The sequence below is a fragment of the Trachemys scripta genome, chromosome 9, assembly GCF_013100865.1.
Source record: "Trachemys scripta elegans isolate TJP31775 chromosome 9, CAS_Tse_1.0, whole genome shotgun sequence".
Taxonomy (NCBI): domain Eukaryota; kingdom Metazoa; phylum Chordata; order Testudines; family Emydidae; genus Trachemys; species Trachemys scripta.
Window position 1 is genome coordinate 36612956 of NC_048306.1, and position 15543 is coordinate 36628498.

The window sequence follows — 15543 nt, forward strand, 5'->3', positions numbered from 1 at the left end:
GCAAGTTTGAGATGTGGGGGTTACTGAATACACTCTTACCAAAGTTTTCAAATTTGTGTCCTAGAATAAGGTGCTTGATGAAATCTTGGTCCCATCAAAGTCTATTCTACCATTGACTTGAGTGGGCCAGGATTTCATTCCTAAACTGTATGTAGGTACCTAAATAGGCTGACTGGTTTTCAGAAGTTTTGAGCGTGTGCAATTCTCACTGACCTTAAATGTCTAAATATGGATTTAGGGAACTAGTTTGTATCCCCTTAGTTTGAAAATATTGTCCTCAGTACATATTCACATATATAAACACAAGTATAGTCAATTTTGTGTTTTCAGGAATACTAATGGAAAGAGGTGATGTTCCAGAAACTCAGATGAATATGTATTTGTGCAGTTATTCACACTCAAAAGTGTCATGAAAACAATTGTAAATGTGTTCTTGTAAATGTTCGTGCCACAAGTGACTTGCTTCAGACATCCTCCTGCCTGTAAAACTAGTTATACAATGGTGAGTAAGCATACATTGTTAATTATATATCATAAATACTCATGAAACAATGTTGGTAACATGTATTTGGAGGGCACATGATATATTCACATAAAACATTGATTACGGTAAATAATCTCAAATAATAAAAAAAGAGATTAAATTTGCTGAATAAATGTTGTGTTTCAAATAGTTTACCCAGCTCTGTTTAAAATATTCACCTAAAGAACTGATTAAGAAAAATAAGCAATAATTGTAAAATTCTAAGGTAGATGCCACACAATTATTTGAGAGGATAACAGGCCCAAAAGCAAGAGGGCAATGAACTGAAGCTAAGAGAGGATTAGGAACTTGAGTATTTCCAGGAGAAACTGCTTTATAAAACATATAACTTAATAAGTAGGCTAGGTTCCCAGGACCTGTAATAACAAATGAACACATTCAAAACAGTGAAAGTATTGAAACAAAATAAAATATTAGAGGCTTCAAATATTAAAAGCCAGGTGGATTGACTTTGATTAGTCACATTTCCTATTTTCTCATCCTGATATAGGTTTTGGTTTCATCTCGGTGCTGTTCGTTCTTTTTCCTTCAGGATGGCTCATTCTCTACCATGAGTGACCCTCATCTAGTCCGCTCAGTTTTCAACAAAGACAATTCTGGGTAGTCAATGTATTTTATCAGATGATGGGCCTGATATTGCAGTCTTCATTCACACAGAACGCCTTTTCACTTCAATTGGGATTTCTGTCTGAAGGAAGGATCAGGCCAAACGTAAATTTTCAGATACATCTTTTTCAGATTGCTTTCTAGGTTATGCCTTCCTACTATAAAACATTATGGAGTGTTCCTCAATGTAATCACAGTATGTCAATGGCTGCTGGGCTACTAGTTTGTTAATCTGTGACTTTTTTTTTCTTAAGGTTATGGGGATTTGCTTTCATTGCAGTTTGTGAAGTTGCAATTAAATTAAGTCTCTGCCAGTTGTGATCAAATGTGCAGAGACAGAACTGGCCAAAAAAAGAATGGATAAAATATTGTTTTCTTCTTTTTTTTCTTTCTCTCAAAATATTGTTGCTTTTTAACAGTGTATTTGGTGCAGTAAATACCATTCTTAAGGTCTAATTTTCAGAGGTGCTCTGAACTTTGAATTCCCTTGACATCAGTGGGAGCTGTAGGTACCTAGCACCTCTGGGGAAAAAACAGGTCATTTGCTACTAAATAGGGTGCCATATAGGGTAGGTTCTTTCAGGGTACATCTACACAGGGATAAAAGACCCACAAGATGGCCATGGCTGGCCTGGGTCAGCTGATTGGGGTTTTCAGGGCTCTGGCTACAGGGCTGAAAATTGCTGTGTAAACATCTGGGCTCAGAATGGAGCCAGAGTCATGGGATCCTTGACAGTCCCAGACCTCAGGGTCCAGCCCAAGCCCATGCATCTACACTATTTTCAGCCCACCAAGCCTGAGTCAATGGACCCGGGCCTGCCACGGGTTTTCTTTTTTTATCCCTGTGTAGACACACCAGAATAGCCCAGTGGCTAGAGCACTTTACTACAGTGTGAGAGACCCAAATTCAAATTTCTTTGCCATAGCAGGTGGAGGGGGGAATTGAACCTGGGGCTCCCACATTCTAGGTGAGTGCCCTAACCACTGAGCTAAAAATTGTAAGGAGGCTACCAACCTCATCACCACCACAACCTTCTCCTCATCAGGAGGTTTTGTGACTCCAGCCCAAAATACCACAATTATTTTGATTTAACATTTTCAAAACATTTTGATTTTTTGGTTCGGTTGAGATTATTCGACATAAATTTATAAATAATTTTGTATTGACTAAAACTGCAATTTCTAGCAGATAAACTATTCGCCAAAAATATTTAGCCCAGCTCTAACCATAATAAAGATGTGTCTTCATGAGATCCTTAAATGTGCAGAAAGTAAGGGTGTTCGGTTGAGCCTAAAAAGGCCCGGTTATTTCATGTGTTAAGGGGCAGCAGGGAACAATGCACTGAGATTTTTGAATGAGCAGCTGACAAGTGGGTGCAAGATTGCCAACATTCGGAGAACCCAGAATTTAATTTGGGTAGATGTGCAGAGGTAGGCAAAAATCATGCTGGGCTCTTTTTACCTTAAATATGTTTCTTCTTCTTTGTAGATTTGAGTTACGTCATTTGCGTGATTTGGGCAGACATAGAGGCTGAAATTTTTAGAATTTAAGAAATTCAGACAGATAGCTTCCCTTAGTGTCAATGCAGGATGTATAGCTAAATCACCTAGACTGCTTTGAAAATCTCAACCAGAACATTTTAGAAATTGTAAATTAAACTGCAGTAGAAACAAACAGAACTGTAGTAACTTGTATTTAAAGTGCCTTCACACTGGGGTCTTGCCTTTCTTCCAGCTTGCCACTTGCCATCCTCAAGGTTTCTGTCTGAGACAGTCTGATGTAGGTCCGTTATCTTGCCTACATAAGCCCAGGGGGTTGCTATAGAATAATTTCATGCATTTCTATCTCCCCATAGGTGTTCCTGCTGTTCTAGTTGTGAAGAACTATTTTAGTATTTCTAATCATCTTCTCTATCTCTCTCAAACCTATTAGTATTTCATGTTGCACTCTCTCCAAGGTTTGTATGGATTGCTACATGTTCGGGATCATTAGGTACTAACTCTTTTTTCTTTTCCCTTATTGGATACATGATAAAATAGTAGATTAACACCTCATTTCATTACTGGTCTAGTAGGCACTATGTATTTCAAAACCTCACTTTTAAGTGTGTCTAATCTAGGTAGAAATCTGCTTCACTTGTGCAAAATATCATCCTTCAGTAATTCTTTATCACAGATGATTCTTTAATTTCCCACCTCCCCAAGCTGTAATGTTTTGGTTTCATTTGTACCTGATTTTTTTTCTTATAGAAAAAGAAACAGGAGGTTTCACTCAATGCTATCAAAATCACATGCTATCAATGCTCTTCAAGAAGCAAAAGTGTAGCCGCAGTACGGGCGAAGTCTATACACAGCCATTTTTTTTTAATTAAATTAGAATTTCCCCAATTTACAGTGCATAAATAATGGAAAAATCCTATTTTCAACATTTCTCATGCAGGAGGCACTGAAGGAAAACAACAAGAGGAGAGAAATGGAGGAGAAGACCAAGAGAGCCAAGCTGGCAAAAGAGAAAGCTGAACGAGAGAGACTAGAGCGACAGCAGAAGAAGAAGCAGCTGATTGATATGAACAAAGGTAAGGCACTATTTTCAGTAGAGGAATTTGTAAACAGAATAAAAGATATTCTAGTTAAGACTCCTCCAGGTTAGTATGAAAAGTCCTTAATTGCTATGTTGAAAGTGCAGAAACCAAGTAAACTTTTCTAGTGTAAATTTTCTACTTTGGTTTGGCATACCTGATTTTCATGTTATTCTGCATCTGTCATTCACTATATACAATGTCTCTTCCAAGGCATTTTGTGGTAAATTATTGGCTTGTTTTCATTTGTTGCAGTTAATTGATTTCTTTTTATATGGATTTCCTCCCAAGAAAAAGTTTTACTTGTTTTGTTGTTAATTTTATTATGTAAACATCTCTATAATCAAGATATTGTGTCAATTAACGTCTTTCTTTTTGAGCTTGAAGGCTCCATATTGTAAATGGATGTTCTCCCAACAGTACTATTATGAGCTGAAAAATCTGGTTCAGCTGTGAGCCTAAATACAGAGTGACACTTCAGCATGATAAAAAGTAATGTGTTGAGCTTACTGGTTAGCTAGACTGACATTATGTAGTTCATGAGGGCATTCTATGAGAGAGCCCCAGAGGGAGAGGAAGGAGGAATCAATTGGCTCCTAATATCTATTTTTTGCAAAGTTTCAGAAGACTGCAAAATGCAGGCTTTACTTTCCATCTCTTTGGACTCCATAACTGAGAGAAGAAGACACAAATATGAATTAGATTGAACAAGAGATTACTTTAGACTTCAGTTGCTGTTCTCCTTCTGTGATCATTTTTGTGCTGTTGTGAGACTGAACTAATCCTTCTCAATCATAAAACATATAAAAATGCTCAGTATGTGACTACAACTTCTCTTTTCAACTCAGTGAACAAATCTGACAGGTTCACTTCTAGCAAAATAATAGATTTTTTTTTTCTTTGACAAACCTTATGTAAGGTGCCAAGATATATAAGTTTTGTACCAGAATGATGTTACAATAAACCTTATAATTAGCGTGAATTGAGGTAGCACTAAACTGGAGATCAATCAATTAGGAAGAAGTGTTTGAAATAAAAACATTATATTTTAAGTGAGTATATACAGTATTTGTAGTGAAAGGTAGTTTATTCAGGGATGCCTTACACTTCAGAAATATTAGGACAAAATTTTCAAAAGTGATCAATGATTTTGTGAGCCTTTATTTTTGGGTGTCCAGCTGGAGAGGCCTTTGGCCTCATTTCCAGATATGTTGAGCACCCACAGCTCTCATTGAACCACAGGGAGTTCTGAGTGCTCCTCAGTTTTGAAATCAGGCCCAAGATATCCTAAAAAATGGAGTTCCCATGGTAACTGGCCTTCATTTTCTATGAAAACTGCTTTGCCAATATAGTTTTAACACAGTTTGATTAAAATGTCTCCAAGTGAGTTTAACCAGGGACTTCCACACTATAGCACGCCTGGAAAAAAAAAAATATGGCTAAGATTTTCAAATATGACCAGTGACTTTGGGTTCCTCAATTTTTGGTGGCCCAACTTGAGACATCTTAAAATGGCCAGCATAGCAAAGGGTGTGTGTTGGCGCTTTCTGAAAATGAGGCCACTTGAAAGTGTCTCAAACTTTCACCCAAAAGTGCACCCAAAAATTGAGGAACTCCAGGTTACTGGGACTTTTGAAAACTGGGACTGGCGACATAATATTGTTCTTTCTTCAAGTTTGCTACACTGTGTAAGTCCCTGTCAGTCTTTTAATATAATTAGCTGGTCTAGCAATATTCTGTATGCCCTTTTGCAGTTATTTCATATCTTCTCGCTTTGTAGAAAAAAGTGGTCTACCTCTCAGCCTAGATTCTTTTTGCTGCCTTTCCATTGAAATCATAATTCCAGCAGTATGTCTGTGAAATTACACGCTTAATTGCAATGTATATGGGAAATAAGGGGGGAAGGGAAATAAGGACAACCCCAGGGACAGACCAGTCAGCTTAACTTCAGTACCCAGAAAGATAATGGAGCAAATAATTAAGCAATCCATTTACAAACACCTAGAAGATAATAAGTAGCCATCAGCATGGATTTGTCAAAAACAAATCGTGTAAAAACAATCTAATAGCTTTCTTTGACAGGATAAGAAGCCTTGTGTATGTGGGGGGGGAAGTGGTAGATGTGGTATATCTTGACTTTTAGTAAGGCTTTTGATACTGTTTAAGTTGGACATTAGGAAAAACCTCCCTAACTGTCAGGGTAGTTAAACACTGGAATAAATTGCCTAGGGAGGTTGTGGAATCTCCAACGTTGGAGATTTTTAAGACCAGCTTAGACAAACACCCATCACAGATGGTCTAGATTAGGGTCTCAAAAGTGGGCCACATGCGGCCTGCGGAGTTATTTCCTGTGGCCCCCCATAGGCACTGATTCCACCGGCAGCCAAGCTCCCCCCACCCCGATCGCACCGCATCCCCGCTCCTCCGCCTACCTCCCAGCACTTCCCGCCGCCAAACAGCTGTTTGGCGGCACTTAGGACTTTCCAGGAGGGAGGGGAGAGGAGCAGGGATGCGGCGCGCTCAGGGGAGGAGGCGAAGAAGAGGCAGGGCTGGGGCAGGGATTTGGGGAAGGGGTTGGAATAGGGGCAGGGAGGGGGCTGGGTTGGGGCGGGGACTTTGGGGAAGGGGTTGGAATGGGGGTGGGGAAGGGGTGGGAAGAGTGGGGTGGGGCCTCATGGACTAGACAAGGAGTCTGAGGTATGAAGTTCAGCATGTATGATTCTTTGCTGTGAGTAGTTGGGAAGAATGTTTGTTAAAAGTGGCAATGTATTTTGTATTAGTTACTTTAAAAAGTTCCTGCCATTACAGCTATGTTGATAGACTGTTAATGTAGATCATCATCAGTGTAACAGGTGTTTATATTTTATTAAAACCCCTCTTCGCATTACAGTTTTTAAAAAGATAATACATTGACTTTTAATAGCATACTATATTACTCTTTGTTTTTTTCATTTTGACTATACCTTTGTATCGTTATATGAAAAGGTTTCAGTGATGCGGCCCTTGGGCCAATGTACTAGTCCTCATCTGGTCCTCGTGGTGATTTGATTTTGAGGTCCCTGGTCTAGATAATACTTAGCCCTGCCATCCATGAGGGGACTGGACTTTTCTTTTTAGGGGGAAAGGGAAATTCTTAAATAATGGTGTAAAAAAATCAGGAAAAAACTAGGACAATCTACTTTCTGAATATGAATAAATTGATTCCTGACTAGTTTTCCAGAACATGTTGTTGCAGTGACCTTGTTCATGAATATGTGAAGTCATCTTACTGGAGAAATTTAATTAAATTTTCTTGTATATGTAACAAAAGCCATAAAACCATGGGTGGGAAAATTAATGCATCGTCATTTTGACTAAAGAACAGTATACAAGCCAGATAGTTGGCTGTGTCAACCAGTTGAAATGTGATTTCAGTTTTGCACCACCATTATGGAGGTCTATGAAAGAGATTGAAAAACAAAAATAACATCCATTTGTTTTAAAGGTTTAAAAACTGTAAGAAGAATTTGACTACATTTTTTAAAATAATTCCTCTTACTATTTTACAGAAACATGATTGACTCTAGTTTACAAATATTTGTATTTTGATCCCATATGTCCAGTTCTCTCCTGTAATTGAAAGAAATTGGAATTTGGAAAAAAGCACAAAGAGCCTGACCCAGCTACTACTGAAGTTGGTGAGATACTCCCATTGACTTCAACAGGGGCTAGATCAAACTCAAAAACTCTGCCAGGCCTGACTTGTGCAGTTTCTTCTTGTGGAGGGGCTGTCAGTCCTGTGCACTAGTTGAGATGAGGCCTTTAAAACCCACAGAGCTTGATGATCATCAAGAAAAATTTTGTAGATCCCAGGGCTTTAGTATAGATTGCCAGTACTTTAATGTTGCTGTCCACCTTCCCACCTGGCAGCCCTTAAGAGCTGTGTTCTATGTCTCTGCACATCCTCACTTTGAACAGTGTATGCATAGAATGGAACCAGTATAGAAATATATTAGGGTCTTGTGGGTAATGTGCTATAGAATACAATTTCTTTCCTGCTGCTGTATCCTCTCAGACCTCCATGCTCTGTCCCAATATCCTGCAGAGGGGCTTCTGGAAAGTAGGAAAACCATGCCATCAGCCCACTATGCTTTGCCTTTCAACGTTTTACAAGCATTTCCACCCTTTGTTCTGCTGATGTTACATTTTGTGCCCTCCAGAAGAGGGTGCCTTTGGACCATAGTGCCCAAAATAATCTGAATGTTCTGAAAGATAGTTGCCACCATCACTGGGCAATGAACATGTCAACTACACTTTCAAACCTAAATCCTGGTCTTCACATAGTTTTTGTACCAGTACAGCTATTTGTACTGGTTCAGCCTTTACTGTGGGTGCAGTTATAGTGATGCAAAGGTACCTTATACCAGTCTACCTTATTCTCTTCTCATGTGGGAATTGCTATACCAGTATGTTGCATCCACACTAAAAGAGTTGTACCACTTTAATTATATTGATATGTAGTTAAATCAGTGCATTACATAAGTCTTTGTATAATTTATATTTTGCAAGAATGGCTAGTCACCTGTAAACACTCAGAACTTTGCAATGAGCCAAATTAGGACAGTTTTCTTTTCATCTAGGTCGGTGATCTTTCTTAGATGTGCAACTAATTATTTTTAAGAGAACATATTTATTAGATACCTTGCTATATTTGTTGACAGTGATAAATTATGTTTTCCTAATTCTTTCATGTTTTGCATTGTATTTTTTAATGTAGTTGTACAAACTTCCACTGTATCACTGTAACTTATGCACAGAGATGTACATATTCAAATTCTTTTTGTGGTAGTCTTGTAAAAATTCTTGGACATAATATTTTTGGAAGCTTATGCACATGATTTTGCCACAGAGCCTCTAAACCACATTACATTTGTTTGTATGTTTTTTTGTTTGTACGTTTGTTTGGTTGCTTGTTTGTTTTATTTGAAGTGACTTCTTCAGAGTTTGCTGTGAAACCACATACTCTAACATTATTTTGCATCTGCCTAGAGTGGGAAAGACACCATATTAAAAAAAAAGAAGAAGAAGAAGCCATAGATTTGATCAGATAAGCCTTTGATGACTTGTGTAGGCGGAAAACTCTGTTAATTCACAATATGATGTGAAGTCTTTTCTATTTAATTTCAGTTTAAATACAAATTCTTCCTAAAAGAATAAACTTCCATTTTATTAGATTAAAAGTTTAGTGAGATGTGTTCAACACTTGACCAATCACTAGGCTTCCTTTATTCCTTATTAAGTGTCCACTGTCAGCTGACAGTGTTGGAAATTTGTTTTAATATGTAGCCATATTAAGGAGATATTCTGGGATATGTGATCAAGACAGTTTGAGGCATAATATGTCTTGCTCATAACCATGAAGGAACTTTACTGGAAGTAGATTTTAACTGAAGTTTCGCTGTAATTTGGTCCTTGATCTGTGTGGAAAATACCAAGGTGTGGTTGACTGTCCACTGTAAAATGTGCTGAAACTACTGTATATAATACTCAACTGCCGGTAACTATTCTCAGTGACCTTGTTCAAATCTTAACCGGGGCCTGATGATGTAAATAACCTATCTACCTGTCTTCATTGCTGAAGTATGTGTTATCTTCTATAATAAAACCACTATATACCATAATAACCATTCCATGTGTTATACCTCTAGTGCAAAAGACAATTAGAATCCAGAACAATCTGATTCAATAAGTATGTCTTAGTTTGCCAAACTAGGTTTTTTTACTTGATACTTTCAGCTCTGCAGGGTCATTGCTACTTATGAAAATGGCTTGCAATTTTTTCTAAGCCAACATGACACAGAAGTCATAGTGGAAAGGTGCATATGTCTTCTCAAGCTGTCATTTTGACAAGGTGACTCTTTTCACCCGGGAATATTTTAACCTAGCACTGTTTTTTTCACTCATTCTCTAACTATATCTTTGAATATAAAATTCTAATGTTCTCCTAAAGCCTTTCTGAATGGAGCAAACAAGTGCCTTCTGTTTTCCAGCTTCTTAGTTTACATGTCTAAAGTAATCTTACTGCCTACCTGCATTTTAAGGGCTGAATCAAGGATTTTTTTTTAAGTTTTGTTAAGTGACTAGCATATTTTAGACATTATATAAATATCAACAGCAATAACAAATCCTGCTTCCTGCAGCTGGTAGGACAAAAGATTATAGGGAGCCCCTTTTGCCCTTACTCCAACAGTCAAGCAAAGGATACACTGGACAACATCTGTGCTAATCATAGAATATCAGGGTTGGAAGGGACCTCAGGAGGTCATCTAGTCCAACCCCCTGCTCAAAGCAGGACCAATTCCCAACTAAATCATCCCAGCCAGGGCTTTGTCAAGCCTGACCTTAAAAACCGCTAAGGAAGGAGATTCCACCACCTCCCTAGGTAACCCATTCCAGTGCTTCACCACCCTCCTAGTGAAAAAGTTTTTCCTAATATCCAACCTAAACCACCTCAACAGCAACTTGAGACCATTACTCCTTGTTCTGTCATCAGGTACCACTGAGAACAGTCTAGATCCATCCTCTTTGGAACCCCCTTTCAGGTAGTTGAAAGCAGCTATCAAATCCCCCTTCATTCTTCTCTTCTGCAGACTAAACAATCCCAGTTCCCTCAGCCTCTCCTCATAAGTCATGTGCTCCAGCCCCCTAATCATTTTTGTTGCCCTCCTCTGGACTCTTCTCAATTTTTCCACATCCTTCTTGTAGTGTGGGGCCCAAAACTGGACTCAGTACTCCAGATGAGGCCTCACCAAGGGGAATGATCACGTCCCTCGATCTGCTGGCAATGCCCCTACTTATACAGCCCAAAATGCCGTTAGCCTTCTTGGCAACAAGGGCACACTGTTGACTCATATCCAGCTTCTCGTCCACTGTAACCCCTAGGTCCTTTTCTGCAGAACTGCTTCCTAGCCATTCAGTCCCTAGTCTGTAACAGTGCATGGGATTCTTCCGTCCTAAGTGCAGGACTCTGCACTTGTCCTTGTTGAACCTCATCAGGTTTCTTTTGGCCCAATCTTCTAATTTGTCTAGGTCCCTCTGTATCCTATCCCTACTCTCCAGCGTATCTACCACTCCTCCCAGTTTAGTGTCATCTGCAAACTTGTTGAGAGTGCAGTCCACGCCATCCTCCAGATCATTAATGAACATATTGAACAAAACCGGCCCCAGGACCGACCCTTGGGGCACTCCACTTGAAACCGGCTGCCAACTAGACATGGAGCCATTGATCACTACCCGTTGAACCCGACGATCTAGCCAGCCTTCTATCCACCTTATAGTCCATTCATCCAGCCCATACTTCTTTAACTTGCTGGCAAGAATACTGTGGGGACCGTATCAAAAGCTTTGCTAAAGTCAAGGAATAACACATCCACTGCTTTCCCCTCATCCACAGACCCAGTTATCTCCTCATAGAAGGCAATTAGATTAGTCAGGCATGCCTTTCCCTTGGTGAATCCATGCTGACTGTTCCTGATCACTTTCCTCTCCTCTAAGTGATTCAGAATTGATTCCTTGAGGACCTGCTCCATGATTTTTCCAGGGACTGAGGTGAGGCTGACTGGCCTGTAGTTCCCTGGATCCTCCTCCTTCCCTTTTTTAAAGATGGGCACTACATTAGCCTTTTTCCAGTCATCCCGGACCTCCCCCGATCGCCATGAGTTTTAAATCATTTGCTGCTCCAGCCAGGGTAGTATTTACCCCTAAAATATTAAAATACATCCATATTAACAAAATTCAAATATTTTCACGAGGACAAAAGCAGGGTGATTTGAATAAGTAATGTATCAGTTAGTCCCTCCCAGAATCAAGTATCAAAATTATATTTCCAGCAGTAAACTTATCCAAGATAACACACAGTAGTACTTTGTGTGTCTGTTTTATGAAGGTTTTTAATTATAGGATCAGGTACTATTTTTTCACCCTGTGGTTGGATGGTTCCCTGTGAATAAAACATCTATATATGGGACTGTGACTTGTTCTGAGCCAACTTTTGTTAGCAGTTACCCCAGGATACACTGGCTGAAGTCCATGGATTTTTAATTTACACCAATGTAAGTAGGAAAACACTCCTGCTTCGTTTAATGTATAATTTGGATGTTGAGCTAGGAATAATGTAGGGAGCCGTGCACTGAATAATAGGGCTGAAAATAAATGTTGAACAGTTCCCTTACTAACTGAACACTGCCAAACTTGCACATTACATGATGCAGGAGTCCTGCAGAAAATAGTATCTGTATGTAATCATGTATTTAAAGACTGTATTGTAATTGCAACGTAAAAAAAAAAAAAAAAGTTCTGGCACCAAAACAGTTGGAATTGCTGAAGTTTGGCTTTGGGAGGTGACTTTCAGTGTTGCTATGGAATTCCATTTTTATTTGCATTATGTTTTTAACAGTGATAATCTTTTTGAAAAAACTATCTGCAAATGTTCTCAATGAAAGAATAAATGCATATATAGCTGATTTAAAATCATAATATAAAATAAAATGAGGCCTGTCTTTGCATGCCAAAAAGCTCTCATATTTATCTTAGCTCCTCATATATCCCCCTTCACAGTAGTATCTGAATGCCTCACAGTATTTAATGTATTTATGCTCATAACACTCATGAAAGGTAGGAGTGTACTCTTTTCATCCCCATTTTACAGATGGGGAACTGAGGCTCAGAGATGATGGGTGACTTGCCCCAGGTCACATAGGGACGGTGGTGGAGCTCAAAATTGAACCAGATCCCGGGCTAGTACTCTAAACATTGAACTATCCTTCCTCTCCATTAAGAGACCTGAGGAATTTTGCAGAAATTATTTTCAAAGTATCTCATTTCCTCTGAAGCTCAGTACATCTATAAAACTGGAGTAGTCTTTTTTTAGCTGTTCTTCTGCACAGTTTCTGACTTTCCAAAGGCTACTCTAATACATACATGCTACCATTCCAGTTACTTTGTACTTCATGACATTTGTGTGTTTAATTTAACATGTCTAACAGTATGGTAACATTTTATTGTATGGTACATGAAAATAGGGAAGAAAAAAGCTCTAAAGATAGACAACCTCCCAGGAACTGAAGAGCCTACAACAGCAATTCTGATGCAAATGTTATTTAATCAGAAGCAGTTTTGCTCTTATTATATCTTATTAGCATGGCAATTAAAATCACCTTTTAACTACCAGTGTGAAGATAAAGGGTGGAATGAGCTGCCTCAGCCATAATTAGTATTGAATTAAATGTTTTGAAGGTATATTAATGTTTTCCCCTAACAAAGATGAAGATAATGGAAATGGAGTTCTTTGGTAGTGGTTGATGGCTATCTCAGATGTCTAGGTGTTCTCATTCTTAAAACATATGGATATCCCAATATTGAATCATAAGTCACCTATTAAAAATGTATCTACTCTATTAATGTTCAGACCGGCATTCGTAATAATAGCTGCATTTCACAGAACTGTTTCACTGGCATTGATGATGTAAAGGTACAGTGCAGAAGGTCACTTTCACAACTAGTTCCTAATGTCACAGCACTGTCTTAATTTTTATGTACTTATTCTGTGTCCTTCAAAATAAGCATGCAGCGTGGAAAAAAACCCACCCTAAAACTAATATGAGAAGGATATTGCTTTGTGACCCCATACTACTGCATCAGCATCAATATAACACTGCTTTGTGCTAACTGATAGTGTTGGCTAATGGTTAGAACAGGATACCTGGAGTAATGAAACTTGGATTCTGTTGCCTACAGCACTAATGATTAGCTGTGTGACTCTAAGTAATTTACTAGCTTTATGCCTCAGTTCCCTATCTATAAAATATTAATAATACTTATCTGTCTTTGTAAAGTGTCATGAGATCCTTTGATGAAAGGTTCTACATCAGTGCAAGTTGTAATACTGGATCTTTCATCTGAGGATATTAACAATAATAATAATCAGACACTTTACAAAGCTTCATAAACCCCCAGGAAGTAACCATACTAAGGTACTGTGACATTAAATTTGCTCAAAGGGAATCAGGGAAAGAAACAAGAGTAGAAACAGGGAGCCATGATTTCCAGACCCCCTGCTCCTTCCACTGGAGCACCTGTCATTATATCATGATTTTTTTTAATTATTTTGTATTTATTTGCATATATTTATTTATTGGGGGACGCAGCTTCGTAGCTTCTGTAAGTCAAGTGGATTGTGCACCTTCCAGGGGGCTCCTTGCATTTATTCCGCCCTCCCGTGCCCCTCTATTTCAGGGACTTGTGCAACGCTACCCACCCCTCCTCCCTCATGCCAGGGGCTCTGTGTGTCCATACATGGCTGGCTTCTCCCCATGTCAGGGGATCTGTGTGGTCCCCATTCTCTCCTCCCCATGTACCTGGGTCCCACATTGTCATCCCCGGGTCCCACATTGTCATCCCCATGCTAGGATCTCTATTTGCTCTCTTTTCCCACCCATGGCAGGGTCTCTTTGTTGCCCCACATTCCCTTTCCCCATCTCCATTCACCCTTTCTGGGTCCCTGTTGTCCCTGCCCATTCTCCACTTCTAGATCTCTGTATCCCTGTATCCACTCCTCCGATGGTTAGAAACCTTCATCTAATCCTACTTCTCTTCATCAGATGTTGTGACAGGCTGTTTTGTTCCACCACACACATCATGAAAGGTGTAGCAATCCTTAAAAAAGAGTGAGAATTTGTTAACTGACAAGATAGCAATAATGTATCAATCAAATTGGGATCATATGAGCATTTCCCAAAACTTTAATACAATGAATCATTTAGAATTTCTCAAGAGCTTGAAGAGACTTCGAAAAATGTGGTTGGAGGGTTCTGGGGAAGAGGAGATACCAAAGGATAAAGTCTGGAATAAAAATGTGATGAGATTATTGGGTGGTAAATGCACTTGGGGGATACAGAACAGCAATAACTGAGCCAAAGGGTAAGAAGCTCAAGTTATAAAAAGGTGACAATAAAGATAGCCAGTGGGGATCATCTTGGGGTCAATAAACTCATGAAAGATTATTAAAAGTTAGTGGAAAAGCCACTAAGAGTCAAGAGAAATGTGTATATATAGAATGAAAATGCATTGGGAAATAAAAACAAGATGGAGTAATAAAAATTTAAAAGATTCTAACTTAGGCTTTATTTAATTGTGGAGTGGTGAGACTGTGCATTTATTTATATGAAAATGCCTTTATTTATTGCTAATTTATTTTTGTATGCCAGTCCCTAGGGAACTTCTGTACAGAAATCATGAAAAATAGATAGCAGCAAACAGTGGTCTGAGACAAATTGTCTTTGTTTACTGGTGCAAGGGTTTCTTTGATTTTTATCTGTTACTCATTTAACTGTACTATCTCACTAGAGAATACAGCATAGAACTTCTTGTAAATTATGTGATAAATGATAGAGCTTATATAATATGCATCTTTGGTATGGTGACCTGGAAGGAATGTGAAGAATCTTCATAAGGGAGGTAAGAAAAGTTAACTTACATTTTAGAAAAATATTTCCTGGAGAAAATAAAATGGTAAGGTATAAAAGTGTTTTGTAAAACCAGAGTTATCAGCACATACTATGAAGAAAACATGGCACTTCTTGAAAAAGTAGGAGTATTATCAAATTGTTGGCTGAACTGACCAAGTTCCAAGCTAATTGCCTATATAATTCCCACATCCTGTCATGTCATTTGGACAAACTATTCTTATCCAAACTGTTATGTAGTAGTGTTGTTCTTGAATATGACAGCTGTGCTGCATCCCAGAGGTGGCCATATTTCTCAGTGTAATTGTTCAGT

General features: G+C 38.7%; 1 protein-coding gene across 4 annotated transcripts in view; it reads left to right on the plus strand.

Annotated features, from left to right (window-relative positions):
* DIAPH2 (diaphanous related formin 2) overlaps nt 1-15543 on the plus strand; it is an 874039-nt gene that overhangs the window by 684261 nt on the left and 174235 nt on the right. For all 4 annotated transcript variants that reach the window (XM_034781186.1, XM_034781187.1, XM_034781188.1 and 1 more), the window contains one exon: nt 3591-3726. In XM_034781186.1, the coding sequence (XP_034637077.1) occupies nt 3591-3726 (136 nt within the window). The remainder of the gene's footprint in view (nt 1-3590; nt 3727-15543) is intronic.